General features: G+C 44.1%; 1 protein-coding gene across 3 annotated transcripts in view; it reads left to right on the top strand.

Moving 5' to 3' along the window:
• Positions 1 to 27985, top strand: part of bcorl1 (BCL6 corepressor-like 1) — a 43682-nt gene extending 15697 nt beyond the window's left edge. For 2 of the 3 annotated variants that reach the window (XM_064954574.1, XM_064954573.1), the window contains exons 2-12: positions 19107 to 19197; positions 19325 to 21988; positions 22372 to 22508; positions 22659 to 23113; positions 23595 to 23803; positions 24067 to 24324; positions 24604 to 24770; positions 24983 to 25128; positions 25614 to 25691; positions 25946 to 26105; positions 26311 to 27985. In XM_064954574.1, the coding sequence (XP_064810646.1) occupies positions 19192 to 19197; positions 19325 to 21988; positions 22372 to 22508; positions 22659 to 23113; positions 23595 to 23803; positions 24067 to 24324; positions 24604 to 24770; positions 24983 to 25128; positions 25614 to 25691; positions 25946 to 26105; positions 26311 to 26647 (4617 nt within the window). In that variant the 5' untranslated portion in view covers positions 19107 to 19191 and the 3' untranslated portion in view covers positions 26648 to 27985. Of the gene's footprint in view, positions 1 to 11159; positions 11380 to 19106; positions 19198 to 19324; positions 21989 to 22371; positions 22509 to 22658; positions 23114 to 23594; positions 23804 to 24066; positions 24325 to 24603; positions 24771 to 24982; positions 25129 to 25613; positions 25692 to 25945; positions 26106 to 26310 lie in introns of those variants that run through there. The other variant, XM_064954572.1, reaches the window with a different exon arrangement.

Here is a 27985-nt window from a genome sequence, read left to right as displayed (position 1 = left end):
GTCATTATTCTTTTTAAAATTCTTCAGGCTCTGTCTAAATGGTTGTTGATTATTGATCGACTACCATTTTCAAATCTTGCCATAGATTTTCAAGCAGATTTAAGTCAAATATGTAACTCGGCCACTCTGAGCATTCACTGTCTTCTTGGTAAGCAACTCCATTGTAGACGTTTGCCTTTTTTTAGGTTATTGTCCTGCTGAAAGGTGAATTCATCTCTCAGTGTCTGTTGGGAAGCAGACTGAATCAGGATTCTGAACTCTAGGATTTTGCCTGTGCTTAGCTCCCATTCCGTTACTTTTTTATCCTGAAAAACTCCCCATTCATTAACAAGTACAAGCATACCCATAACATGATACAGCCACCATGTTGTATTGGATTTGCCTCAAACATGTATTTAACCTTTATTTAACTAGGCAAGTCAGTTAACCTCTCTAGGGTATGTGGGACGCTAGCGTCCCACCTGGCCAACATCCAGTGAGATTGCAGAGCGCCAAATTCAAATACAGAAATACTCATTATAAAAATTCAGAAAAGATACAACTATTTTACATAGGTTTAAAGATTAACTTCTTGTGAATCCAACCACGGTGTTTAGATTTCAAAAATGCCTCACGGCGAAAGCATACCTTACGATTATTTGAGGACATCTCCCAGTAGACAAATCATTACAAACAATAACCAACCAAGTAGAAGAGTTACACAAGTCAGAAACAGAGATAAAATTAATCACTTACCTTTGATGATCTTCATATGGTTGCACTCAGAAAATATTCATTTATTCAATAAATGTTCATTTTGTTCGATAAATTCTCTTCATATCCAAAAACCTGCGTTTTGTTCCCGCTTTTCTTCAGTAATCCACAGGCTCAAACGCAGTCACAACAGGCAGACAAAAAAATCCAAATTGTATCCGTAAAGTTCATAGAAACATGTCAAACAATGTTTATATTCAATCCTCGGTATGTTTTCAGCCTATATAATCGATAATATTTCAACCAGACAATAACGTCGTCAGTATAAAAGGTAAACAAGAAAGGCACTCTCTCGGTCGTGCGCATGAATAAGCTCTGTGACATGGCAGGGTCCACTCATTCAGACCCTCATTTTTCAGAATACAAGCCTGAAACAATTTCTAAAGACTGTTGCCATCTAGTGGAAGGCATAGGAACTGCAATTTGAGTCCTAAGTCAATGGACACTGTAATGGCATTGAATAGAAAACTACAACAACAACAAAAAATCCTAATTCCTGAATGGATATTTTCTCAGGTTTTCTCCTGCCAAATCAGTTCTGTTATACTCACAGACACTATTTTATTGTAAGGTTATGGAAACTTTAGAGTGTTTTCTATCCAAATCTACCAATTATATGCATATCCTATCTTCTGGGCCTGAGTAGTAGGCAGTTTAATTTGGGCACGCTTTTCATCCAAAATTCCAAATGCTGGCCCCTACCTTAGAGAAGTTAAGAACAAATTCTTATTTACAATGACGGCCTTGTGTTCAGGACAATTTTCTTTTCAGTATTACTTTAGTGCCTTGTTGGAAACAGGATGCATGTTTTGGAATATTTGTATAATGTACAGGCTTCCTTCTTTTCACTCTGTCAATTAACTGAGTTAAGAAGGACACCTGTATCTTTGTATTGATAACTTCACCATGCTCAAAGGGATATTCAATGTCTGCTTTTTTACATTTTTGCCCTTCTTTGCGAGGCATTGGAAAACCGCTCGACTGAGGGACCTTACAGATAATTATATGTTGGGGGTACAGAGATGATGTAGTCATTCAAAAATAATTTATCAAAATCATTATTGCACACAGAGTGAGTCAATGCAATTCATGTGACTTGTTAAGCACATTTCTACTCCTGAACTTATTTAGACATGCCATAGCAAATGGGTTGAATACTTTCGGCTTTTCAATTTTCATTCATTTGTAAAACTTTCATAAAACATCAATCCACTCTGACATTATGAGGTATTGTGTGTAGGCCAGTGACAAAAAAATATAAATTGAATCCATTTTAAATTCAGGCTGTAACACAACAAAATGTGGTAAAAGTCAGGGGTGTGAATACTTTCTTTTAACATTAGCCTAAGAAGAAGATGACAAAGGTTAAGACATGAGGATTTTAATATTGCATTACTCTTTGAAACAATGGGACCAGCTATGCTAGTTTGCAACGGCGCTGGTCATAGCAACAGCGCTGGTAGTTAGCAACGGCACAAGTAGTTAGCAACGGCACTAGTAGTTAGCAACGCCACTGTTCTCATAAATGTGTTTATTTTTCGAAAAGCTTCCATATGGAATCATAACTTGTCTTACCCTTTGTTATCTTCAACCTAGACGTTAGCTAGCTTATGCTAGAAGCTATCTAGCGAGCAATTGCTGTAAAGTCACCAGAATTATTTGAAAAAATGATTGAGGTAGTCGATTGAGGTATGTTATCTAGCTAAACAATTAGCTCTTTTAAATAACTATAACTAAAGGTTAACTTACCCGTTTGTTTCTGTCCAGTGGCACAATAAGTGGCAATGGGTTTTGCAGAGAGTTGCCGTCCCCCGGTATCCGACTGTTGGGGTTTGATTACAAATACCTGTCATGAGATTAATTGTACCCAATCTGTTGAGTTACTGCTAAAACAACCCAACAAGCAGGAAATAACCCCCAAAAATGACCCAACATCAGTAACCATTCTATCTGATTGTGGAAATAATACGTTTTTTGCTGTGTTCGCCGATTGTGCCTCAATGAAAGGGCCAGGTTGTCATGCGTTTCAAATGATGAAATATACTGCATCTCTAAAATGACCCTTATCTTACATCAGTACTCTTGAGTGATGTCAAAAACTTAAACATAGGTCTACAGTGCCTTCGGAAAGTATTCAGACCCCTTGATTTTTTCCACATTTTGTTACATTACAGCCGTATCCTAAAATTGATTAAAACAACATTTTTCATCAACAATCTACACACAATACAATTTTTTTTAAACGATACCTTATCTACATAAGTTTTTCAGACCCTTTGCTATGAACTTGAAATAGAGCTCAGGTACAACCTATTTCCATTGATCATCCTTGAGATGTTTCTACAACTTCATTGTAGTCCACCTGTGGTAAATTCAATTGATTGGACATGATTTGGAAAGGCACACACCTGTCTATATAAAGGTCCCACAGTTGACAGTGCATGTAAGAGCAAAAATCATGCCATGAGGTCGAAGGAATTGTCCGTAGAGCTACGAAACAGGATTGTGTCGGGGCACAAATCTGGGGAAGGGTACCAAAATATTTCTGCAGTATTGAAGGTCACGAAGAACACAGTGGCCTCCATCATTCTTAAATGGAAGAAGTTTGGAACCACCAAGACTCTTCCTAGAGCTGGCCGCCCGGCCAAACTGAGCAATCAGGGGAGAAGGGCCTTGGTCAGGGGGGTGACAGAGAACCCGATGGTTACTTGTAAGTCGCTCTGGATAAGAGCGTCTGCTAAATGACTTAAATGTAAATGTAAATGTTACTCTGACAGAGCTCTAGAGTTCCTCTTTGGAGATTGGAAAATCTTCCAGAAGGACAACCATCTCTGCAGCACTCCACCAATCAGGCCTTTATGGTAGAGTGGCCAGATGGAAGCCACTCATCAGTAAAAGGCGCATGATAGCCCGCTTGGAGTTTGCCAAAAGGCACCTAAAGACTCTCAGACCATGAGAAACAATATTCTCTGGTCTGATGAAACCAAGATTTAACTCTTTCGCCTGATTGCCAAGCATCACGTCAGACTTGGGCAAAGGTTCACCTTCAAAAACGACAACAACCCTAAGCACACAGCCAAGACAACGCAGTAGTGGCTCCAGGGCTGTCCTTGAGTGGCCTAGCCAGAGCCCGGACTTGAACCCGATCGGACATCTCTGAAGAGACCTGAAAATAGCTGTGCAGCGACGCTCCCCATCCAACCTGACAGAGCTTGAGAGGATCTGCAGAGAGGAATGGGAGAAACTCCCCAAATACAGGTGTGCCAAGCTTGTAGTGTCATACCCAAGAAGACTCGAGGCTGTAGTCCTGTCAAAGGTGCTTCAACAAAGTACTGAGTAAAGGGTCTGAATACTTATGTAAATGTAATATTTCCGGGTTTTTTTTATATATAAATTTGCAAACATTTCTAAAGACCTGTTTTTGCTTTGTCATTGTGGAGTATTGTGTGTAGATTGATGAGGGGAAAAAACTATTAAATACATTTTAGAATAATGCTGGAACGTAACAAAATGTTGAAAAAGACAAGGGGTCTGAATACTTTCCAAATGCACTGTATATCTAATGCATAGTTTTCATTGACTCCACACATTAATGATACAACTGGGAAAGTTAGATGAGATGTAAAGAAAGGTAAGGACATGCAGGTCGAGTTCACCATTTATATTTGGAATTTGCCCTGAGGTTTCAGTCATGAAGCAGTATAAATTCATTTGAACCATTCATCCTCAGAAATGGATTTTAATCAGAATGTTCTAACATATAAAACTGTCTGCACAGTGATAAGAAGATGAAGAAATGAATTACCATGCAAGAGGGGTCAAGGGCGGGTTTAGGGCCTATATGCTGTCCTCAGACTATATGAATGAGTTTGAGCAGGAAGAGAGGTGGAGGAGTTGGGAGGACAGCGAAGGTCAATTTGAGAGAGCCCAGTTAAATAACCATACAGAAAACAGTACCAAGTGATGTAGGGGAGACAGATGTGGGGTGCGAGGTAGAGAACGACTGAAAATCGTCCGAGCCAATATATCGGGGCCATATTGGCCTTCTCTAGTCTATCAGCCCTGCTGCTATGCCAGCCGCCACTCACTGCCTGAGCCACGAGCACTGTACAATGCAGAGGAATATCTAGCTGGGAACATCAGCAGCAAGCTAGCTCATTCTCTAACAGAAAGGTGCAGTATTAAGAAATTGATAAATTAACACGGTGACAAAAATCTAACTCCTGTTGAAAATATTAGTTTAGTTAATTCACTAATAATAAGGCTTGTGTCAACGTGCCTGGACATGCATGCAATAAGCAAGCTAGCTAAGCATGTAGCTATGTGACCTGTTAGAAAGATTATGATAAGTAATCCTTTCATCTGTGGTGTTAGCTATCTAGCTGTATTATCTACTATGCTAGCTAGCTGGCTAGCTAAACGTGGTGCTAAAATATCAGATATGAGCTAACAGCTGGTTATCATTTTGAACATGCAACGTTTTTGGCAACGAGTTATCTGACTTGCGGTGCAACGTTAGCTATTTACTGGTATGCTAGTGTGCAGCCGCAATTGTACCCGTCAATTGACAATTGATAGTCGGATTAGATGATTGTCGTAATAGAGAAAGAAGGAATTGTTTTAAACTACCTAAATAAAGGTTGGCAATAGGTTTCGCTACCTAAGAATCTCCCTGCATGTTCATGGTCCAAGAAAGCTGTAGATCAGTGCACGTGTGTGCATTCTCACCTCTCAAACTACGGGCAGATTTGAGTCATTTAGACAGAAAATGCAACGTTGTTTCATATTTTTGCCTGCCCTCGCTCTCCTTGTTAAATATTATGCAAATGTATGGCTTGGTAGCAAATGTCGTCGCCATTGAGCTAGTTCTCATAGTAGCAGTAAACAGCACCAAGTGATATGAGCAATGGAGAGAGATATGAAGAATGGAGTTACCGTCTAGTTCTATCCAATTGTAGCAGTAGGATCAAGTTAAAACCTGTTTCTTAACAGAGTTGTTTCAATTTTTGTCCTGGCGGCTGAGTTGTTTAGAGATGCGTCCTGACAGTTGAAAAAAAACCTTTTCCCAGATCACGGAAAATGCATCCGTGATCACAAATCATGACCTTAAGTTGGACCCATTTGTATGGGTCAGCAGTGCCTACAGTATATGATGTCCTTCCATACAGGCGTGACATGCCGGAGTGACACATTGGGGCGGCAGGTAGCCTGGCGGGTAGGAGTGCTGGGCCAGTAACCAAAAGGTTGCTGGATTGAATCCCCAAGCTGACAAGGTAAAAAATCTGTCGTTCTGCCCCTGAGCAAGGAAGTTAACCCACTATTCCCCGGGCGTGTCGATTAAGGCAGCCCCCACACCTCTCTGATTCAGAGGGGAAGACACATTTCAGTTGAATGCATTCAGTTGTACATCTGACTAGGTATCCCCCCCTTTCCCTTCTATGCAAATGTTGTTGATCAGTAAGCTAACATCAGTCCCAAATGGAAGGCATAATTTAACAGATGTTATTGCGGGTGTAGCGAAATACTTGTGTTCCTAGCTCCAGCAGATTGTTAATCATCTAGCACAATAGACTCCACTGATCAGCCAAAACAAGCTCAATAACTCAATGCATGCGCACACTTCTAATGAATATGCTTTCACCTGTATTGTGAATAGACCTAGGCCATCTTAATTTACACAGTTTATCAATAGATCTACCATTCAAATAAATACTATTATGTTGTAATGTAATTTGATTGTTTTTACCAAAGTCAAATGTATTGTTTGATTTAAATTTTTAAAATTCACATTTATTGATATTGAATATTGGCCTAAAATAACGGTCATCGACCTCCTTGACTCCCAAAAATCGTTACTGGCATCAGCACAAAAAAATCTGTATCGGTCTTTCTCTAATGTGAGGTGGGGAAATGGTTGGCTGGCTACCCAAACTCCTTGCTTTGGCCAAACGCTACTCCACGCCCACAAACAATAGTTTCAATAGTTTCCAGAAACCGATGGGTTGGGCTAGAGCCAGAACACACATGGATAAAGCGGCGTTTTGAAAATGTGTCATTGGCTTTGAACTACAGAATGGCGCCGGAGGAGATGGCCACCATTTTACGGGCTCCTGACCAATCGTGCTATTTTTTGTGTTTTTTTGTGTGCTGATCTTAACATTTCATATGATCGAAAATAGCTTCTGGACATCAAAACAGTGATTACTAACCTAGTTTTGGATGAGGAATGCAATTTCATCGAATCAGAGGTAAAGGACATGATGCTCATCCCAGACCAGGCCCAAATTCCTGTCACTCTGAGGAGGAGGAGGAGGAGGGGCTGCTATAGGGGCCAGCTTGCAGGATGCCTAACAAGAATGCGACGGTGACTGGATAAGTCACCCTTACCCTCCATTCTATTGGTGAACGTGCAATCACTGGAAAATAAACAGGATGAGCTCCGTTCAAGACTATCATATCAAAGGGATCTGAATAACTGTAATATCCTATGTTTCACAAGGACATGGAAAACATAAATCTAGCTGTTTTTTCTGTACATCGGCAGATCAGAACAGCTGCGTCTGGTAAGGTGAGGGGGGGGGTGTGTTGTCAACAACAGTTGGTGCGCAATCTCTAATTTAAAGTCTCGAGGTTCTGCTTGCCTGAGTTAGAATACCTCTCATTATACACAGTAGACCACATTATTTACCAAGAGAGTTTTCATTTATATTTTTTGTAGTGGTCTATTTAGCACCACAGACCAATGCTGGCCCTAAGACCGCACTCAACGAGTTGAATGAGGCCATAAGCAAACAAGAAAATGCTCAGCCAGATTAGAAGCTCCCTAATGGCCCGGGGATTTTAATGCCGGAAACTGACATTTCTACCAGCATGTCTCCTGTGCAACTAGAGGCGGAAAAAAAAAACTCTAGACCACCTTTACTCCACACACAGAGATGCATGCAAAGACCTCCCTTGCCCTCCATTTGGCAAATCTGACCATAACTACATCCTCTTAATTACTGCTTACAAACAAATACTCAAACTGGAAGTACCAGTGATGTGCTCAATACCGAAGTGATCTGCTAAAGTCGACTCTAAGCTACAGGACTGTTTTGCTAGCACAGATTGGAATATGTTCCGGGATTCATCCGATGGCATTGAGGAGTTTACCACATCAGTCAACGGCTTCATTAATAAGTGCATCGACAACATAGTCCCCACAGTGACGGTACCCAAACCAAAAGCCATGGATTACAGGCAACATCCAAACTGAGCTAAAGGCTGGAGATGCCGTTTTCAAGGAGCGGGACAGAAATCCAAAAACTTACAAGAAATTCTGCTACGTCCTCCAATGAACCATCAAACAGGCAAAGTGTCGATACAGGACTAGGATCAAATCCTACTACACCGGCTCTGACGCTCGTCGGATGTGGCAAGACTTGCAAATTATTACGGATTACAGAGGCAAAACCAGCTGCGAACTGCCCAGTGATGCAAGCCTACCAGATGAGCTAAATGCCTTCTATGCTTGTCTCGAGGCATGCAACACTGAGCCATGCATGAGAGCACCAGCTGTTCTGGATGACTATGTGACCACGCTCTTCGTAGCCGATATGTGTAAGACCTTTAAACAGGTTAACATTCACAAGGCCGAAGGGCCAGACGGGTTAAAAGGACTTGCGATGACAAGCTGGCAAGTGTCTTCACTGACATTTTCAACCTCTCCTTGACCCTAATACCCATATGTTTCAAGCAGACCACCATAGTCGATGTGCCCAAGAGCGCCGAGGTAACCTGTCTAAATGACTATCGCCCCGTAGCAATTGAATCTGTAGCCATAGAATGCTTTGAAAGGATGGTCATGGCTCACATCAACACCTTCATCCCAGACACCCTGGACCCACTCCAATTTGCATACCGCCCCAACAGATCCACAGATGACTCAATCTCTATTGCACTCCACACTGCCTTTTCCCATCTGGACAAAAGTAAAAATCTACGTAAGAATGCTGTTCATTCGCTACAGCTCAGCGTTCAACACCGTTGTGCCCTCCAAGCTCATTACTAAGCTAAGGACCCTGGGATTAAACACCTCGCTCTGCAGTTGGATAATGGACTTTCTGACGGGTCACCCCCAGGTGGTGAGAGTAGGCAAAAACACACGGAGTGCCTAGCACGCTCCCATTCACATCGACGGGGCTGTAGTGGAGACAGTCGAGAGCTTCAAGTTCCTCTGTGTCCACATCACTAAGGACCTATCAGGGTCCAAACACAGAGGGCATGACAACGCCTCTTCCCCCTCAGGAGGCTGAAAAGATTTGGCATGGGCCCTCAGATCCTCAAAAGGTTATACAGATGCACAATTGAAAGCATCTTGACTGGCTGCATCACCGCTTGCTATGGCAACTACTCGGCATCCGACCACAAGGCGCTACAGAGGGTCCTGCGTACAGCCTATTGCATCACTGGGTCCGTTTTCCCAGTCATCCAGGACCTCTATACCAGGCGGTGTCCAGGGAAGGCCCTAAATATTGTCAAATATACCGCACGGCAAGCGGTACCGGAGCCCCAAGTCTGGGACCAAAAGGCTCCTGAACAGCTTCTGTCTCAAAACCATAAGACTGCTGAACAGTTAAACAAATGGCTACTCAGACTTTCTGCTTTTTACCCCTACCTACATGTACATAGTACCTCAATCAATCACCCCAACTACCTCATACCCCAGTACACTGACTTGGTCCCGGTACTCCTTGTATATAGCCTCGTTATTGTTATTTTATTGTCACTACAAACGACTTCAACGATGGCAGTCTCAGACTTCAGTATGTAGCGAACATAGAGCAGCAGAATAATTCAGTTTGAGTCGTCAGACAAGGGAAATGATGCATTTCTGAGTATCAGTAAATTGTGATTGGGGAGGGATTGAAATTGAAGATGTCTGGAATAGGGCAAACGGGGTTGAATTAAGAGCAGTGATGGAGGTCAGTGTTAAGATGTTTGAGGTACACGTTGATTGGAGGCCTGGTTGTCAAGAGTGTGTAAACTTGATTTAACTAGGCAAGTCATTTAAGAACAAATTCTTATTTATAATGACGGCCTACCCCGGCCAAACCTGGACAACACTGGGCCAATTGCGCGCCGCCCTATGGGACTCCCAATGACCGCCAGATGTGATACAGCCTGGATTCAAACCAGGGACTGTAATGACCCCTCTTGCACTGAGATGCAGTGCCTTAGATCCCTGTGCCACTCAGGAGACAGGGTGAAAGAGAGGCATTGGGGCAATGTGTACTGTCAAGTAGTGTAACCAGGGTATGTATAACTTGACCTCAAGGGGTGAGAATATAATGTGGTCATATCAATCTTAATTATTTTTGTGAAAATGTAATGTTTCATACTGTTTCGGAAAGTCTGTCCAAATACATTTCTGCCACAACCAGCAAGGCTATGCCTATTGGCCATACATCAAACCCATAAAGCCTACTGTAATTTCATATGATAATGATGGGTACACAATTAGAGCTGGGAAGATAAACCGAAAATGATCGATACAGACCAATATCGAACACCTATCACAGGCATTTTGCTGATATCATTCATTACATCATGTAGCCTATACTAGAGAAATGTGAAGTTGGAATTAAATAGGTTTGCTAATATGGGTGATTGTTAATGGGACAAGTAATTGATGGCTAAAACCATCAAAATAGTAATTGTAGTTTAAAGGATAATTATACTACTATTATTAATATACTATTATTATTTTTTTAAAGGAGGTGCACATTAATGTTATACACTTATCTTTCTATTTATCGTTATTGCATCTATTGAGGCAATTTATTGCGATATGGATTGTTGTCTATATTGCCCAGCTCTAGACTCCATAACATAACTACACAGTGAAATGTGAGTATTTTCTCTTCACAGACCAGCCAAGATCTTGGTCCCTCGTGTTAATTCGCTGCTCTAGAACTAATACCTCTCACTCTTTTTTGTTGGCCTGCTTCAGTCCATAAATACAACCATCATCCGTAGGGGTAATTCCATTTATTGAATTATATATTATTGTTATTCGTGCATTCATTCAATATAACTCGGTGTCTTTATGATGAAAATGTCCATTTTCACTTTGTTAATTCGGTAAGCTTTTTCAGTTTAGCGCACCGTTGCGATCCCCCTTTCCCCTTGAGCGGCTGGTGTACTGCGTTGCATGCTGGTACCTGCAGTCCTCACTCCTCCCACTGCGTGCTATGTATCGTTTGGGCGTGGATAGCCAAACACTACAAGTCCCAGACTATCAGTCCACCTTCTTGCCCCTCTCTCCCACCAGACCGTAGACCGAGATACTGTACGGACTGTCTTGACGAACACCCCCCCCCCCCCCCCCCCCCCCCCCCCGACTTTCAGAACCGAAAACCGTCGAGATTAGTGAACAGCAACCGACAAGAACGGAAGACTTGATTCTCGCTGGAGCCGTGATATATACTGTTAATTTATACCCTGGACGAACGGGTTTGTAATTGTTTGTGCCATTTGACATCGTTATCTTGCTTGCTAATTACCTTTCGAATTATTCAGTATCAGGGACGAGAAGACTCGGTTCGGGTCGGACTCTTGCATGTCTTTGAACACAGAAGCGGTTCGGTAAGGGCTGATGAAAGAGTCAAATCAACATTTTGTGTCGCACGGCCGGAGATAAATACAGTAGCCTGTCTAAACATGCTTAGCACTGTGTAATGCAGACCAATACTGGCTTTGCGGAGACTTTGCTGCGCAGGGATCTGAAAATTGTTCGTGGTATTTTGAACATGAGTTACATTTTGTTTTCCTTATTGTGTATGGTGCACGTTACAGTAGCCAACTACAAGTTACGTGTAAATTGTTGCCCTACCCTCCGTTAGTTCTGAAAGACTTTTCATAAGAAAATGAGCTTAGGAAATAGTTAAAGTGTAATTATATTCCTCATACAATCAATATTAATCTATGCAATACAGTCCAACGTTATATCATTACATCGTTTCTTCAGTCATGTTATTTATCAGTAAAATACGTCATGGACAGTACCTCGTGGTCTATGGAATGATTAAATAATATAGTCATTGGAGTTTGGAATGTTTATTCCGCGATATTTGGCTGTTGATTGATGTTGGCTTCATTATGTGACAGTCGTTAGGCACATAATGTATGTATCATGCAAGTGCGGATGGACGATGTAAGTATTTGATTGGGCAAAGGATATTCTCGTGTCAGTCGTTTCGTTCTAGATATTGGAAATGCTTGCATTGTAGGCTATTGTGCTGGGTGCTTATCGCATCATTCTCGCTTCAAAAATCAAGGGTGAATTTGGTTCCATTTTGATCATGTGTAGTCTGTCTTTGACAGGCTGATCACCTGAGAGGCAATAGTGTCGTCCTTGCCGATTATCATACTACAGCTCGCCAGCTCTTTGGGCGAGTGGGATGCCCGGAGTTTTAGCATGAATATGTTGGTTTTATAGAGATTAAACAAATTCCTCAATTAGTTGAAATAGTATAATAATACGACCCCGCTCGTCGACTGTATTTTCTGCATTTTCAAATGCATAGATTTGACACTCGGATGCGTCTCTTTTGTGCATGTGTGCTCCAGGCTGCGCAGTCAGTTGACCAGGCGGACAAGTCGTCTCGAGTCAGAGGGAGATCAAGTCATCTCGAGTCAGAGGGAGATTATTTTATTCTTATTTAGACGTAGCCGAAAGACTCTAAGGGATAGCCACCTCATTATAGTTGGGACAGCTGTGACTTTGTTTTACCAGCATGGTGTGCAGACTGTCAGCATGAGAAATTAAACGAAAATATATGTTTCTAAAATACGTCCTCGCATTCCAATGGGCTACTCAGTGGAGGAGACGGCGTATCTGCAGCACAAAGACAAACTAGCAATATAAGCAAGTAGCAACATGAGGTTACGCGATAATGAATGCAAAAGCCTCTCATTTTCAGTTATAGATGCTTGAAACTATATTCAGCCCATGTTTAACGATTTCAGCGGAGATATGTCGCCTACCTGGGATGTCACTCACGTTTTCCGGTACGGGTATGTTTCGCCAACTACACTGATTTCAACACCCGGTACATTCCTCTGATATTTTCTGGTGGATAGTTATACCGGACCCATTTATAGTCATCACATTTATTGTCGGGTGGGGTGGCTGCCTCACCTTTCCTCATTGGGTGTGTTGACGTGTGTCGGGTGGATGTCTGAAAGCTTTTAAAATGTTGCTTTCGGTCAGATATAGTCATGGAGTTGACATTCTTTAGGAATAACGTTACTGGAAGATTTCAATTATTGTGCATGCATGTGATACCTACAGTGTCTTAGCCTGTCTGCTTAGATGTCACTGCTAATTGTTCTCTTTACTTTGGAATTTGGGCATCATGGTCAAGGGCTCAAGGCAAAGGGAAACAGAAGCTAGATGTGTATTTTGAGGCTTCTTTACTCCCGGTGCTTTGAGATATACCAACTTTACTCTATTACTCAAGAATGAATTGTATCTGTAGTTAAGATTAAGAATGTGTATTACATTATATGGCATCATCCCCAGGTTCTCCTTGCCCCTCAGATTGATCTCTAACACGAGCTGGAAATGAGCTGAGGGTTAAGGCCGCATGAATGAGTTGGGTAGAGAGGGATTTCAAAATGATGTATCATGAAGGGTGGTGAGGAAACCATTACCCCTTCCCCCACCTGCCTACCATGTTTCTACTTCTCTCCATGGTCTCAGCCAGTCCACTCTGCTGCAGCGTGCATGGCTTGGTCAGCACTGACCACGTCCATCCGTGCAACAGTAAAGGAGAACTGAGAGAGATCATAAAATATGGTTTCCAAGTATCAAGCAATATGTGACAATGTCCCTGGGTGAAGAGGGCAAAGCATCAACTCCTATGTTAGTATCTTTATGTCCATGCAAATAGGCCTGCCTACCCATACCTTCTTGGATTTTGTGACTGAGGACAGTGTGGCATCTCACCTCATCAAGCTTCTCTTTCACACAGAAAACTATTGAACAATTTCTCAATAAAAAGCACAAAAAAATCATTAAACAGTGATGTCTATCCTAAATGTGCCAACTTAACATGAGTTAATGCTACTGTTAGGAATGAATAGTAGCGTTAGCAAAGGGCTGGCTAATTCGTTCCCTAACAAGATAAGGTAACTGGTATTTTGCTAACCTCTTCTATGGCAAGACTCATCACCTAAGAATGAGGCATTTGACCAGTTTCAGTGTATTGAGCCAATGACACCATGACGAAAAATCCAAATCAAATGTTACTGGTTGCAAACACATATTTAGTAGATATGTTTCTAGCTCCAACAGTGCAGTATACCTAACAATACAAGACAATACATACAGAGTCCGGAATACAAATATATATATATATATATATACACTATATATACAAATGTATGTGGACACCCCTTCAAATTAGTGGATTCGGCTATTTCAGCCACACCCGTTGTTGACAGGTGTATAAAATCGAGCAGACAGCCATGCAATCTCCATAGACAAACAGTGTCATTAGAATGGTCTTACTGAAGAGCTCATTGACTTTCAACGTGGCACCTTCATAGGATGCCTCCTTTCTAACAAGTCAGTTCGTAAAATATCTGCCCTGCTGGAGCTGCCCCTGGTCAACTGTAAGTGCTGTTATTGTGAAGTGGAAACGTCTAAGAGCAACAATGGCTCAGCCACGAAGTGGTGGGCCACACAAGCTCACAGAACGGGACTGCAGAGTGATGAAGAGCGTAACGCGTAAAAATCATCTGTCCTCGGTTGCAACACTCACAACAGAGTTCCAAACTGCCTCTGGAAGCAACGTCAGCACAATAACTGTTCGTCTGGAGCTTCATGAAATGGGTTTCCATGGCCGGGCAGCCACACATAAGTCTAAGGTCACCATACGCAATGCCGCATGTAAGCCTAAGATCACCATACGCAATGCCAAGCGTCGGCTGGAGTGGTGTAAAGCTTGCCTCCATTGGACTCTGATGCAGTGAGTGATGAATCACGCTTTACCATCTGGCAGTCCGACAGAAGAATCTGGATTTGGCGGATGCCTGGAGAACGCTTCCTGCCCTAATGCATAGTGCCAACTGTAAAGTTTGGTGGAGGAGGAATAATGATCTGGGGCTGTTTTTTATGGTTCAGGCCAGGCCCCTTAGTTCCAGTGAAGGGAAATATTAACGCTACAGCATACAATGATATTCTAGACAATTCTGGGCATCCAACTTTGTGGCAACAGTTTGGGGAAGGCCTTTTCCTGTTTTAGCATGACAATGCCCCCGTGCCCAAAGCAAGGTCCATACAGAAATGGTTTGTTGAGATCGGTGTGGATTAACTTGACTGGCCTCCACAGAGCCCTGACCTCAACCCCATCAACACCTTTGAGATGAATTGGAATGCTGACTGCGAGCCAGGCCTAATTGCCCAACATCATGGGAGGGACCAACATGGGCGGGACCAACTCCATATTAATGCCCATGATTTTGGAATGAGATGTTTGACGAGCAGGTGTCCACAAACATTTGGTCATGTTGTGTATGTCCAGTACTAGTCAAAAGTTTGGACACACCTACTCATTCCAGGGTTTTTCTTTATTTTGACTATTTTCTACATTGTAGAATATTAGTGAAAGGAATCAAACATATGAAATAACACATATGGAATCATGTAGTAACAAAAAAAGTGTTAAACAAATCAAAATATTTGTTATATTTGAGATTCTTCAAAGTAGCCACCCTTTGCCTTGATGACAGCTTTGCACACTCTTGTCATTCTCTTCACCAACTTCATGAGATAGTCACCTGGAATGCTTTTCCAACAATCTTGAAGGAGTTTGCACATATGCTGAGCACTTGTTGGCTGCTTTTCCTTCCCTCGGCTGTCCAACTCATCCCAACCATCTCATTTGGGTTGAGGTCGGGTGATTTTGGAGGCCAGGTCATTTGATGCAGCACTCAAATAGGCCTTACACAGCCTGGAGGTGTTTTGGGTCATTGTCCTGTTGAAAAACAAATGATAGTCTCACTAAGATGGGATGGCGTATCACTGCAGAATGCTGTGGTAGCCATGCTGGTTAAGTGTGCCTTGAATTCTAAATAACTCACTGACTGTGTCACCAGCAAAGCACCATCACACCACCTCCTCCATGCTTCACGGTGGGAACCACACATGTGGAGATCATCCGTTCATCTACTCTGCGTCTCAAAGATACGGCGGATGGAACAAAAACTCAAATTTGGACTCATCAGACCAAAGGACAGATTTCCACTGGTCTAATGTCCATATGGCTCGTGTTTCTTGACCCAAACAAGTCTCTTCTTCTGGTAGTGGTTTCTTTGCAACAATTCAACCATGAAGGCCTGATTCACGAAGTCCCCTCTGAACAGTTGATGTTGATATGTCTTTTACTTGAACTCGGTGAAGCATTTATTTGGGCTGCAATTGCCGATTTCTGAGGCTGGTAACTCTAATGAACTTGTCCTCTGCAGCAGAGGTAACTCTGGGTCTTCCTTTCCTGTGGTGGTCCTCATGAGACCCAGGCATTCATCATAACGCTTGATGTTTTTTATGACTACACTTGGGGACAAAAATAAAGTTCTTGACATTTTCCAGATTGACTGACCTTCATGTCTTAAAGTAATGACGGCCTGTCTATTCTCTTTGCTTATTTGAGCAGGTCTTGCCATAATATGGACTTGGTCTTTTACCAAATAGGGCTATCTTCTGTGTACCAACCCTACCTTGTCACAACACAACTTATTGGCTCAAACGAATTAAGAAGGAAAAAAATTCCACAAATTAACTTTTAACAAGGCATACCTGTTCATTGAAATGCATTCTATGTGACTACCTCATGAAGCGGGTTGAGAGAATGCCAAGAATGCAAAAGCTGTCATCAAGGCAAAGGGTGGCTACTTTGAAGAATCTAAAATATATTTTGATTTGTTTAACACTTTTTTGGTTACTACATGATTCCATATGTGTTATTTCATAGTTTTGATGATGTCTTCACTATTCTGCAACGTAGAAAATAGTACAAATAAAGAAAAACCCTTAAATGAGGATGTGTGTCCAAACTTTTGACTGATACTGTATGTATGTAGGTAGGTAGGTAGGTAGGTAGGTAGGTAGGTTGAAGTCGGAAGTTTACATAAATTTAGGTGGGAGTCATTAAAACTGATTTTTCAACCACCAAATGTATTGTTAACAAACTATATTTTTTAGGCCAGTCGGTTAGGACATACTTTGTGCATGACACAATAGTTTTTCCAACAATTGTTTACAGACAGATTATTTCACTTATAATCCACAGTATCACAATTCCAAAGGGTCAGAAGTTTACATACACTAAGTTAACTGTGACTTTAAACAGCTTGGAAAATTCCAGAAAATGACTTTTAGAAGCTTCTGATGGGCTAATTGGCATCATTTGAGTCAATTGGAGGTGTACATGTGGATGTATTTCAAGGCCTACCTTCAAACTCGGTGCCTCTTTGCATGACGTCATGGGAAAATCAAAAGAAATCAGCCAAGACCTCAGAAATACAATTGTAGACCTCCACAAGGTCTGGTTCATCCTTGGGAGCAATTTCCAAACGCCTGAAGGTACTACATTGATCTGTACAATCAATAGTACGCAAGTATAAACATCATGGGACCACACAGCAGCCATACCGCTCAGGAAGGAGACGCGTTCTGTCTCCTAGAGATGAACGTACTTTGGTGCGAAAAGTGCAAATCAATCCCAGAACAACAGCAAAGGACCTTGTGAAGATGCTGGAGGAAACGGGTACAAAAGTACATATATCCACAGTAAAACGAGTCCTATATCGACATAATCTGAAAGGCCGCTCAGAAAGGAAGAAGCCACTGCTCCAAAACCGCCAAAAAAAAGCCAGACTACGGTTTGCAACTGCACATGGGGACAAAGATCATACTTTTTGGAGAAATGTCCTCTGGTCTGATGAAACAAAAATAGAACTGTTTGGCCATAATGACCATCGTTATGTTTGGTGGACAAAGGGGGAAACTTAAAAGCCGAAGAACACCATCCCATCCGTGAAGCACAGGGGTGGCATCATCATGTTGTGGGGATGCCTTGCAGCAGGAAGGACTGGTGCACTTCACAAAATAGATGGCATCATGAGGTAGGAAAAATATGTGGATATATTGAAGCAACAGCTCAAGACATCAGTCAGGAAGTTAAAGCTAAAATGGGTCTTCCAAATTGACAATGTCCCAAGCATACTTCCAAAGTTGTAGGAAAATGGCTTAATTAAGGACAACAAAGTCCAGGTATTGGAGTGGCCATCACAAAGCCCTGACTTCAATCCAATAGAAAATTTGGTGATCTTAACTGACCTAAGACCGATCATTTTTACTAGGATTAAATGTCAGAAATTGTGAAGCTGAGTTTAAATGTATTTGGCTAAGGTGTATGTAAACCTCCGACTTCAACTGTATGTATGTATGTATGTATGTATGTGCGTATATAATTTTGATTTATTAGGATCTCCATGAGCCGACACCAATGGCGACAGCTAGTCTTATTGGGGTCCGACGTATAGCGAGAAAGATTACAGACAAAATACTTTACAATTTATATACATTTAAAAACGTTAACATGTAGTGTAATGGTGTGTATAGATGGTATAGGAATAGGAAAGCCTCTGAGACTATCACAGTGCAGGTGCATTTATACGGAGACTTGATTACACACAGGTGGATTGTATTTATCATCATTAGTCATTTAGGTCAACATTGGATCATTCAGAGATCCTCACTGAACTTCTGGAGAGAGTTTGCTGCACTGAAAGTAAAGGGGCTGAATAATTTTGCACGCCCAATTTTTCAGTTTTTGATTTGTTAAAAAAGTTTGAAATATCCAATAAATGTCGTTCCACTTCATGATTGTGTCCCACTTGTTGTTGATTCTTCACAAAAAAATACAGTTTTATATCTTTATGTTTGAAGCCTGAAATGTGGCAAAAGGTCGCAAAGTTCAAGGGGGCCGAATACTTTCACAAGGCACTGTATATAGTGGGTAAAACAGTACGTAAACATGATTAAAAAGTGACCCGCGTTCGATGACTATTTACATAGGACAGCAGTCTCTAAGGTGCAGGGTGGAGTACCGGGTAGCCGGCTGGTAAAAGTAGAAAATAAAAATGCAATATATGTGCTATTGTCTTTTAGAACAACTGTCTTTTTCAGAACGTTTTACAAGATCAAAAAAGGTCAATGCAGTCACAACATTGTTTCATGTTAAAGAAAAGAACAATCAGATCCTCACAGATCATACTAAGTCTTCTATCTGTTTGTTCAACAGCATAGCGTCTTATACAGAGGAAGACCCCATTGCTGCAGACCTGAGGTCAACTACACCTAAGGAATGTTGTGTTAATGAAACACATATGCAGGTAATTTTTGTGCCTGAACACTGACTGAGTGAACTGTCAGCTTCACAGATGATGCAATGGTGTTTTACCTGGGAGATATTTACATGAGTAGTGAACATGGGCTTAATGTAACTTTCTTGTTATCTAGGTGGATCCCACTCCAATGAATGTAGGGGATGGAGGCACAGTGAGCAGAGAGATCAGTGCTCCGATTAAAGCATCTGCTAGCATGGTGGGAAATCCCCCTCAGACGCTGCCCCCTGAGCTCAGAGGAGATGTGCCCCTCAGTCAGCAAAACAAGACCAGCACAGCAACAGACTGTAAAATGCCAGCCAACGTCTGTTCAGACCCTAGCAACTTCACCCATTGCCCAGTGGACCCTCCCCCTCAAGAACACAACAATGCTCCAATGTCAGGCCCTCCCCTCATTAGCTCTGACAAGAGAGAAAACAAGAGGTCAGAGGTCCCCAAATCCAAGGCTGATGGTCCTAGGGTCTTTCCCACACATCATTGGCCGTGTGGTACGATGAACAGCTCTGAGGACCCAGTTAACCCGAGCCACAGTGGTGTGACGTCCAATAAGAAACCACATGTTCAGACCCAGTCAGTGATTAGTCTTCCCGCTGGGTTTCAACGCTCAACACTGTTTAAACCAGGCCAGCCTGTTACTTTTCTTCCCTCCACTAACTTCTCATCTCCACTCTGCAAAATCACTCTTCCACCCGCATTGGGTCAGATCGCAGCATTGAGAGAAGCCACAGCCAGCCAGTTTCAGAAGGGGAGTCAACCACTAAGCGCAGCTGCTGGTGTTGCGCCACTGCTGCAGACTTATCCATATCACTTCTCAGTGGGTCAATGTCCAGCACCTCAAAAGAAAACACCCAACTCAACACCCAAACTCAAATGTATCTCGACGTCCAGTAGCAAGAGCTCCAAAGCTGGGAGGGAGCATAAATCCACTATCGCCTCAGTGGTGGCCTCTCCCACTATTGCGCTCCCAATACAGCACCCAGCATTAGGCTCTGCCGCACCAACCCGCTTCACTTTGTCTCCCTCCGCTGCCATCTGCTGTGGCCCGACACTGGCCAGCATCACCACTCAGGGCAGGCTGCTGAACTATGTGGAGAAAGACCTTACGCACCGCAGTGCAGACAAGGCATCCGTAGGCTTTATAAAACTGAAAGCTCCATCTGCTGCTGATGACCATGCAGTTGCATGCCCGACTGAAGCAAGAGATGTGCCCCTCGACCTGTCCGCCAAGTCGAAGCGTCCAAAAACGGTTAAAGACCCTCCAAACACGGTTGCCACCACAGAGCATCTCCATAACAAAGCACGTCAGAAAGTTGCCCTCCATCCAAAGAGGCCCCATACTGCCACGTATGGCTCTGCCGCGCCGTACCCCATCCTACCCAACACCCAGCGAAATGGGGCTCTAAAGCAGGCTAGTAGGCCCCTAACTCATCAGGGTTTGGAACCCAACTCATCCTGGGTCAAAGGTTCCTCTCAAGCCCCCATTAATAACCTCCCAGGAACCTATGTAGGTGTGGCCAGCCCCATACTTGCTTCCACCCTGCGTAGCAAAGATGGGAAGGGGTCCTTTGAGGACGAGTTCCAGACTTTTGCTAGACAGGAGACGATCTCTATCATTGACCAAGGGGAACACCTGGCCTCAAGGGGAAAGAAGGCATCATTCATGACTAAGGGCAACCAGCACGTATATGGTATCAAGCACCCTAACAGTACCAGCCCAGCTGTAACACAAAACTGTCCCTCTAAGGGGGCTTTCGCCACAGCTCTGCCCGGCTCTGCCAACCCACACTCTCATCAGAAATCTGGAAGTGTCAAAGCAGCAATCCCATACTCCCTCACTGTCTTCAAGCCGTTATGGCAGCGACCAGCACTTCTTCCTCACCAAGGTGCTTCTGTTCAGAGAAAGGTCATTCAAGGGACTCCCAAGGTCATTCAAGGGACTCCCAAGGTCATTCAAGGGACTCCCAAGGTCAAGGGGGGCACAGGTTCAGATGGTCCCAAATTTCAGGGTACCCATCAAAGCCCGTCCAGAATGGAAGCCGAAAAGTGGGACAGAACCAAGTCCCCCCTGTCCAACCTTGAGTCCATAGTGAAGCAGAAAGCTCTAGAGACCACTGCATTGACTAGCGAGGGATACTGCCATCTAGCACCTGTGGCATCCAGAAAGCCTGAAGTGGTGAGCTCCCACACTGCGGGACAGGACATATTGTTACATCAGACTGCTGCTTTTGGATGCCCACCTATCAGATCTGTGGAGACCAACGAGACACTTTCCTTTCAAGGGGATTCCACACAAGTTATGAACAAACTTGAGAAAACGAGTGTCTCTGAGTCCAAAGAAAAGAGTACTGAGAAACATATTAAACTGGGGGAGCAGGCAGGTGGCAAAGAGATACAGGTCTCTGCAAACAGCACCAGCCACACCCATGCCTTTAGAAGCGGTGGTTCAGCTAACAGAAACAGGATGGACAGCAAATTGGCCCAGGAGTTGGAGGGAGGAACGGTGAAGGAGGAGAATATGGCCCCTGCTGGTCTCGCTCCCCGTGCTAAATTGGAGGGGATTGCCCTATCCATCCTCACTGGGCAGTGTGCAGGGGTAGCCGAGGTGGAGAAGACGAATGGGATTAAAGAGGAGTCTCCCACCAAAGCGAAAGCTGCCATCAGCAAACAGAAGCAGCCCCCTAGTCCAAGGAAGCCGGCAAAGGAGAAGTCTGCGGCGCCAGTGAAGAAAAAGCACGACCAGGAAGCCACTCCAGTTAAGAAAGAACCAAGTCCCAAAAAGGTAAGTTGCTATTCTGCTGTTGCCCTATTTAGAATTCCATTTAGATGAGTTGCTTTGATTATGTGTTGTTTTCAATGGCATGATTGTCTTTTGTTGGCTGAACAAAGAAAGAAAAAACACTACATTCACACACTTGACTCGTCCGCATTTATAACATCATTTTAAAAAATCTGTAAAATATCAACCGCCCATCAAAACATTCCTACCTGTGTTATTGCATTATGATTCAAGTATACTGATTTGAAATACAAAAAGGCAATTCAGTGTTTATACAGTCCAGTTGTTTCTCCATATGCTCTCCATCACCATCCAAGCTTTATGATCGATTACCTGAATGGTCTATTTAGTGCACTCACTCTGTCCCCTGTGTGTTGCCACGGAAGAAACCATGTGTACCTGTACTGGAGCACAGTCTGTCGCTGGTGGGACCATCCCCACACAGGGATGAGGGGGAGAACACTCGCAAGGAGACGAGCAGCCCGACTGATAACAAGCAGGCTGCTCACAACAAACCAGGTAGGTCTGTCTCTTGTGACAGTCTCGAATAGAACTTCACCTACTACACCTCAGCCAAAGATCTAATCAGAAGTCCTTCGTCACGATTCCTCTTGTCCACTTTGTTTTGGAGCGCTGTGAGTGAGTCTGTTTTTGATGTGGGTTCCACAGGTAGCGTGAGCAGTCCTCTCCTCAGTCCCCAGAGATCTGAGACCCCAGTCTCCCTCAGCAGCCCTGGCAGACCCAGTAAGGAGCCAGCGTCCTCCGAGAGCTCCACCCCCAGGCTGAGGAGGGGCCGGCGGAGGGCTGATGAGGCTCGGCTGGACGACTGGGGCTTCGCTACTCCCTCTCCTCCACCTCCCTCAACTCCTCCTCCCCCTACATACCCACCCCCCCAGCCAGCCCGCCGGCCCAGGGGCAGACCGCGCACCAACCCCCTGCCTGAGAAGGCTGAACAGTGCAAGGCCAGGACCGTCCCCAGCACTGAGGGAGACACCCCGAAACGCAAGAAACGCAACCGCTGCCGGAACAGGAAGTATCAGAATGGGGAGTATATCACGGAGAAGGACAAGGATGGAGACGGAGAGGGGGAGGAAAGATCTGTCCTCACCAGACAGGGTACTCGATCAGGTACGGTTCACCTGGAAATGAAAAATAAAATAGACAGTGCAGTTGAAGGTTTGTTTGGATGTGGACCTTACACAGTGGGCCGTACGCAATGCAAAGTTGGGTAGAGTTGAGTGACTGAATATAACTGTAAACAGTATAACTGATTTTGAATACAGTAGCTTCCCTCTATTTGTAGTTTATTATGTGAAATCATCCATGTATGTGCCATTAATGCACTCTTTATTTTGGATGGCACACTTCAGCAGAGATGGAAGGCATGTTTACTGTGAAGGGGCTAGCCTCATTATTTGTGCCTCTAGCTGCCATCCACTACCAAGTGTGAAGATTATACAAGAAGTCTGCCCAAACAAATATTGTGGCTTTATATGAGCCTGTCTGTACACAGCTGGTCATCCTCACCAGCATGAGACCACACCAACATTTACCAACACCCAACATACTGCTTATAAACGTTGAGTAAATCTTTTCTGTGTTGTGCTAGATTTGAGGACTGGCATGTATCCACGCCTCAGTGCCACTCTGACCTGTCGTGGCGCCAGCCCAGAGCCTGGTCACAGGAGGCCCTCGTTCACCCGCTCAGGGTCGGTGCGGCGCCCGGACAGAGAGGCCTGCCCAGAGCCCAGCGACAAGCCCTCTGGGAAGAGGAAGTTCAAGAGCAAGCACTTGAGTGACACAGACGAGCCCAAGAAGGTAGGAAGTTTAGCAGCATCCATCGCAGAGGCCATAGATCTGGAGTTTCTGTTTCCTGTCAAACAAATCCTTGTTGTGAGATACAGTGTGCCGTGATGAGCCTAAAAGCTTGGCTCATGGTGCCCCCTTGTGGCACAAATCTGTACTACGTATTTTGTGCTCTGGCAGCTGATTTCCTCCAGCGCAAAATGTGAGGCCGTTCATCCTTGCTGTCACACTCTGTCACACACGACTTTCTCATTACCCTGTTTTTTTTTATGCAGCTCAAGACCAAGCGTTCCAGCTTGGGCAAGCGCCCTACCTCTGTGGCAACTGATGATGACAGCCCCAACGCTAAGAAACCAGCAGGCCTCCCGGCCACCCCTAAGGGCCCGACCTCCCCTCCAGCCAGTAAGAAAGGAAGAGGAGGGGCACCAGAGTCTCCTCCTAGCAGACCTGTTCCTCCAGAGGTTCGCCGGCTCATTGTCAACAAGAACGCCGGGGAAACTCTGCTACAAAGAGCCGCCCGATTGGGCTACCAGGTACTGCTCTACTACACTTTCCCCCTGCCATTACTCAGGTGTGGTGGGCCCTACACCTCATACCATACCCTAACCCCAAACAGAATTCAGTTTATCAAACATGAATTGACATTACATGTACATTTGAGTAATTTAGCAGACCCTCTTAGCCAGAGTGACTTATAGTTAATGCATTCATCTTAAAATACCTAAGTAGCTAAAGGTTACCTCAATAAAGTAGTTATCAGCAAAGTCATGGCGCGTAGGAAAAGACAAGTTCAAGTGTTCTATTTTCTGTAGGATGTGGTGCACTATTGTCTGGAGAAGGATGTGCGGGAGGTCAATCGGCGTGACAACGCAGGTTACACAGCTCTCCACGAGGCCTGCTCCCGAGGCTGGAGCCATATCGTCCAGGTGCTGCTGAAGTACGGCGCCGACGTCAACTGCAGCGCCCAGGACGGAACACGGTGAGCTTCTAAGCACTACTGAACAGACTTAATGAGGATATTGTTTGCCATACACTCCTGAGCTGAAGGGTTATGCCTGCAATAAATCACTTTCTGGGCTATATCTGTTGCATAAAATATAACATTCAAGCTTGGCTTATATGAGATCCGTTGAAATGTATGTTAGTTGAAGAAGTGAAAAGTAACACATTTGTGCTATTGTACTTTGTCAGGCCCATCCATGACGCAGTAGCCAGTGATAATCTACCTGTGGTGTGGATGCTGCTGAACCACGGGGCAGACCCCACCCTGGCCACCTACTCTGGGCAGACAGTGGTCAAACTGGCCCAGAGCCCCAGCATGAAGACCTTCCTCAAAGGTACTCTAACCTGTCATCTCCTTAACCTTTGACCCCTGTGACAGACATCACACAACATTGTCACAGATCACTAGCATTGGAGGATTATACTCATTTTGTTCATCTTATTGTCATTCATATCAGTGCCTGATGCTGTTTGACATTTCCAGATTTACACCAGAAAACAGACCATTAGATTTTTATTTCACCTTTATTTAACTAGGAAAGTCGGTTAATTAAGAACAAATTGTTATTTAGAATGACGGCCTACACTGGCCAAACCTGGACAACGCTGGGCCAATTGTGTGCCGACCAATGGGACTCCCAATCACGGCCGGTTGTGATACAGCCTGGAATCGAACCAGGGTCTGTAGCGACGCCCCTACCACTGAGATGCAGTGCCTTAGACCGCTGCGCCGCTCTGGAGTGCACTCAGGAGTTCAGAATGTCACAGGGTAGTGTTTGGTGGCCTTTTTTAATCTGACCCTGAATGTTCTTTGTTTCAGAATACTTCACAGACCTGGAGGGGAGAAGTGACCAGGACCCCAGCCTGCCATGGGAATTCTACAGCAGCTCTGTGTTTGGTAAGAAACCTTCGCTTGATTGCTTTCTTTTCCTCACCATTGACCTCTGCATCCACTGTTATCTGTGTTATGACTTGATTTGAATGCATAGTGTATATGTCATGATTAGAATGCATAGTGTGGTTGTTAGGAACAGAACAGTCCACTAGGGGAGCCTTAAGCCCATGTCAAACAAGAGGCTCTTAGTACTGAGAACGAAGGTAAAGCGAGTTCTCCCGGCCATCCTGAGCTCACGTCACTATTTTTTTTTTCAGAGACTGGCCAGGAGGCTTGCTGGGACTTCCTGCTCTCGCAGCGGGAGGAGGAGAGAGAGGGGAGTAAGGAGAGAGACTCCGATGGGGACTGTCTCCTGTTTGAATTTTCTTCAGAGCCCCTCTTAACCAGCTTCCATGTCCAAGTGTCGTTAACCCAGGGGTGAGTCAACACCAAAGCAGAAAATCACCTGTCAACACAATCATTCAAATACATAGTCCCAGCTTTTCCACCCATATTCTAGTGCTTTTGTTTCTGCTTGTCATTTTAAACCCAGAAGCACCTTTTGAAATATTTGCAACCACTCTTCAGATTGTTGGATAGGCTCAGCTAGTTGTAATACAAACCTTATGTTTGTCCCTGACAGCTTTTGCAATTGGTTCCTATTGACGGATGTTCTGAAGCGGCTGAAGATGTCGTCCCGGATATTCCGGGCGCGGTACCCGCACTTGGAGGTGGTGAGCCTGGCGCGGACAGAGCTGTGGAGGCAGGTGTCGGTCAGCCAGGTGAGCACAGCCTCTGCACAGCCTCAGGGAGAGGAAGAGGAGGAGGAGGACAGGGAGGAGGGGGAGGGGCTGGTGGAGCTGGTACGCTGTGTACTGGAGCTACAGGGACTGCTGGGTTCCTCCATTCACATCCTACAGGAGGACGAGGGGGAGGAGGAAGGGGACAGGACGGATACAGCCACTCCCTGCAGCCGGTAGCCCACCCTCCTCTCGCTCTCAGCCCCTCACACATCCAAACTGTTCCTCTACACGTCCCCAGTGTCTCAACCTCACCTCCCCCCGAGCAGCAGATCAAAGTAAACCATGTCTGGAGGCGCTGTCGTAACGGTGGTTGTGGCCAAACTCTGGCTACGCCACTGGGAAGAACACGCCTCACTAATGACCTGGGACCTCCACATTGAGGTGAAATGGGGGCCACGGCAGCGCCACCTCGTGGATGGGTGCTCAGTGCTGGAGGGTAGCTTTCAGGTTCCAATCTGTAGGTATATTTCAGAATCCAAGAAAAAAAAATCAGAAACCCCCTTTTTTATGATTCTATATGTTAATATATGTATATCTTGCCACCAGGGTGTACACATTTGGTTGTAATGTATTCATGTGGCAAGGGATGGTTTATGTTTTAGGATTTTTTTGGTGTGTGGTTTTGTTCAGTTTGTTCCTGTGGGAAAGCGAATATTTTGGGGTGGGAGATAATCCAAGGCTTTTATCTTGGTGAACTCTTGCGTGCAGCTAAGAGGCTTACAGCCAGGCCAGGCCAGCTAACAGTGGCAGGAAGGCCCTGGGGCCAGATGGTCCCTCCGTTAACCTGGGAGACCCACAGAGAACAGACCATGGACACACATCTTCCCAGCTAACAGAACCATAGAACCATAGTGATCTAGAATCCTGTGGACAACTTTCAGTAACTGAGAGGAAGTGCCACATGGTATCTGTGGTGTCCAGGGTCCTCTGGTTAACCTTCACTTTGCTGCATAAGACTGACTCATGGGAGGGATTGGATAGATATCCTTTTACTGCTCCTAGCTCATCACACCTCCGTCCTCCTCATTGCGCTACAGACGGACTCCAACGTGCTTTTGTGGCGCGTGTGTTTTATTTACACTGTTTGTGCTTAATTTAATGGTCATTAATATATTTGGAAAAAAATCTTTGTATGGTTGGTGCTTCATTTGAAATGTACAATTAAGGATTCCTTTATCCTTCCCGAGATTTTTGTTTTTCCCTTATTGCAAACAGTATTTTAACAAGCAAAAGTACAGTTTTATTGTACTGGTGCTAAGCTAGAATTTGTGTTGACAATCAATGAAGTTTTTGTTTGAAGTTAAAAACCAATAAATTATATTTAATTAAGGTGAAGTGACAGAAATGTAAAGAGAGAGTATAGTTTCATTACCTATGATGGAGAAAGTGGAATACATCTAGTCTTGAGAAGAGGACAATAATGTACTGCTTTGTGTGAGTGCTGTTAAAACAGGTTAACCTTTTATTTGATTCTTTTTTATGAAATCAACCAGAATAAAGCATGATTGTGAAGTA

Source organism: Oncorhynchus masou, chromosome 32 (genome assembly GCF_036934945.1).
Source record: "Oncorhynchus masou masou isolate Uvic2021 chromosome 32, UVic_Omas_1.1, whole genome shotgun sequence".
Taxonomy (NCBI): domain Eukaryota; kingdom Metazoa; phylum Chordata; class Actinopteri; order Salmoniformes; family Salmonidae; genus Oncorhynchus; species Oncorhynchus masou.
The sequence above is the reverse complement of the archived record's forward strand: the minus strand, read 5'-3'. Positions and strand labels throughout refer to the sequence as shown.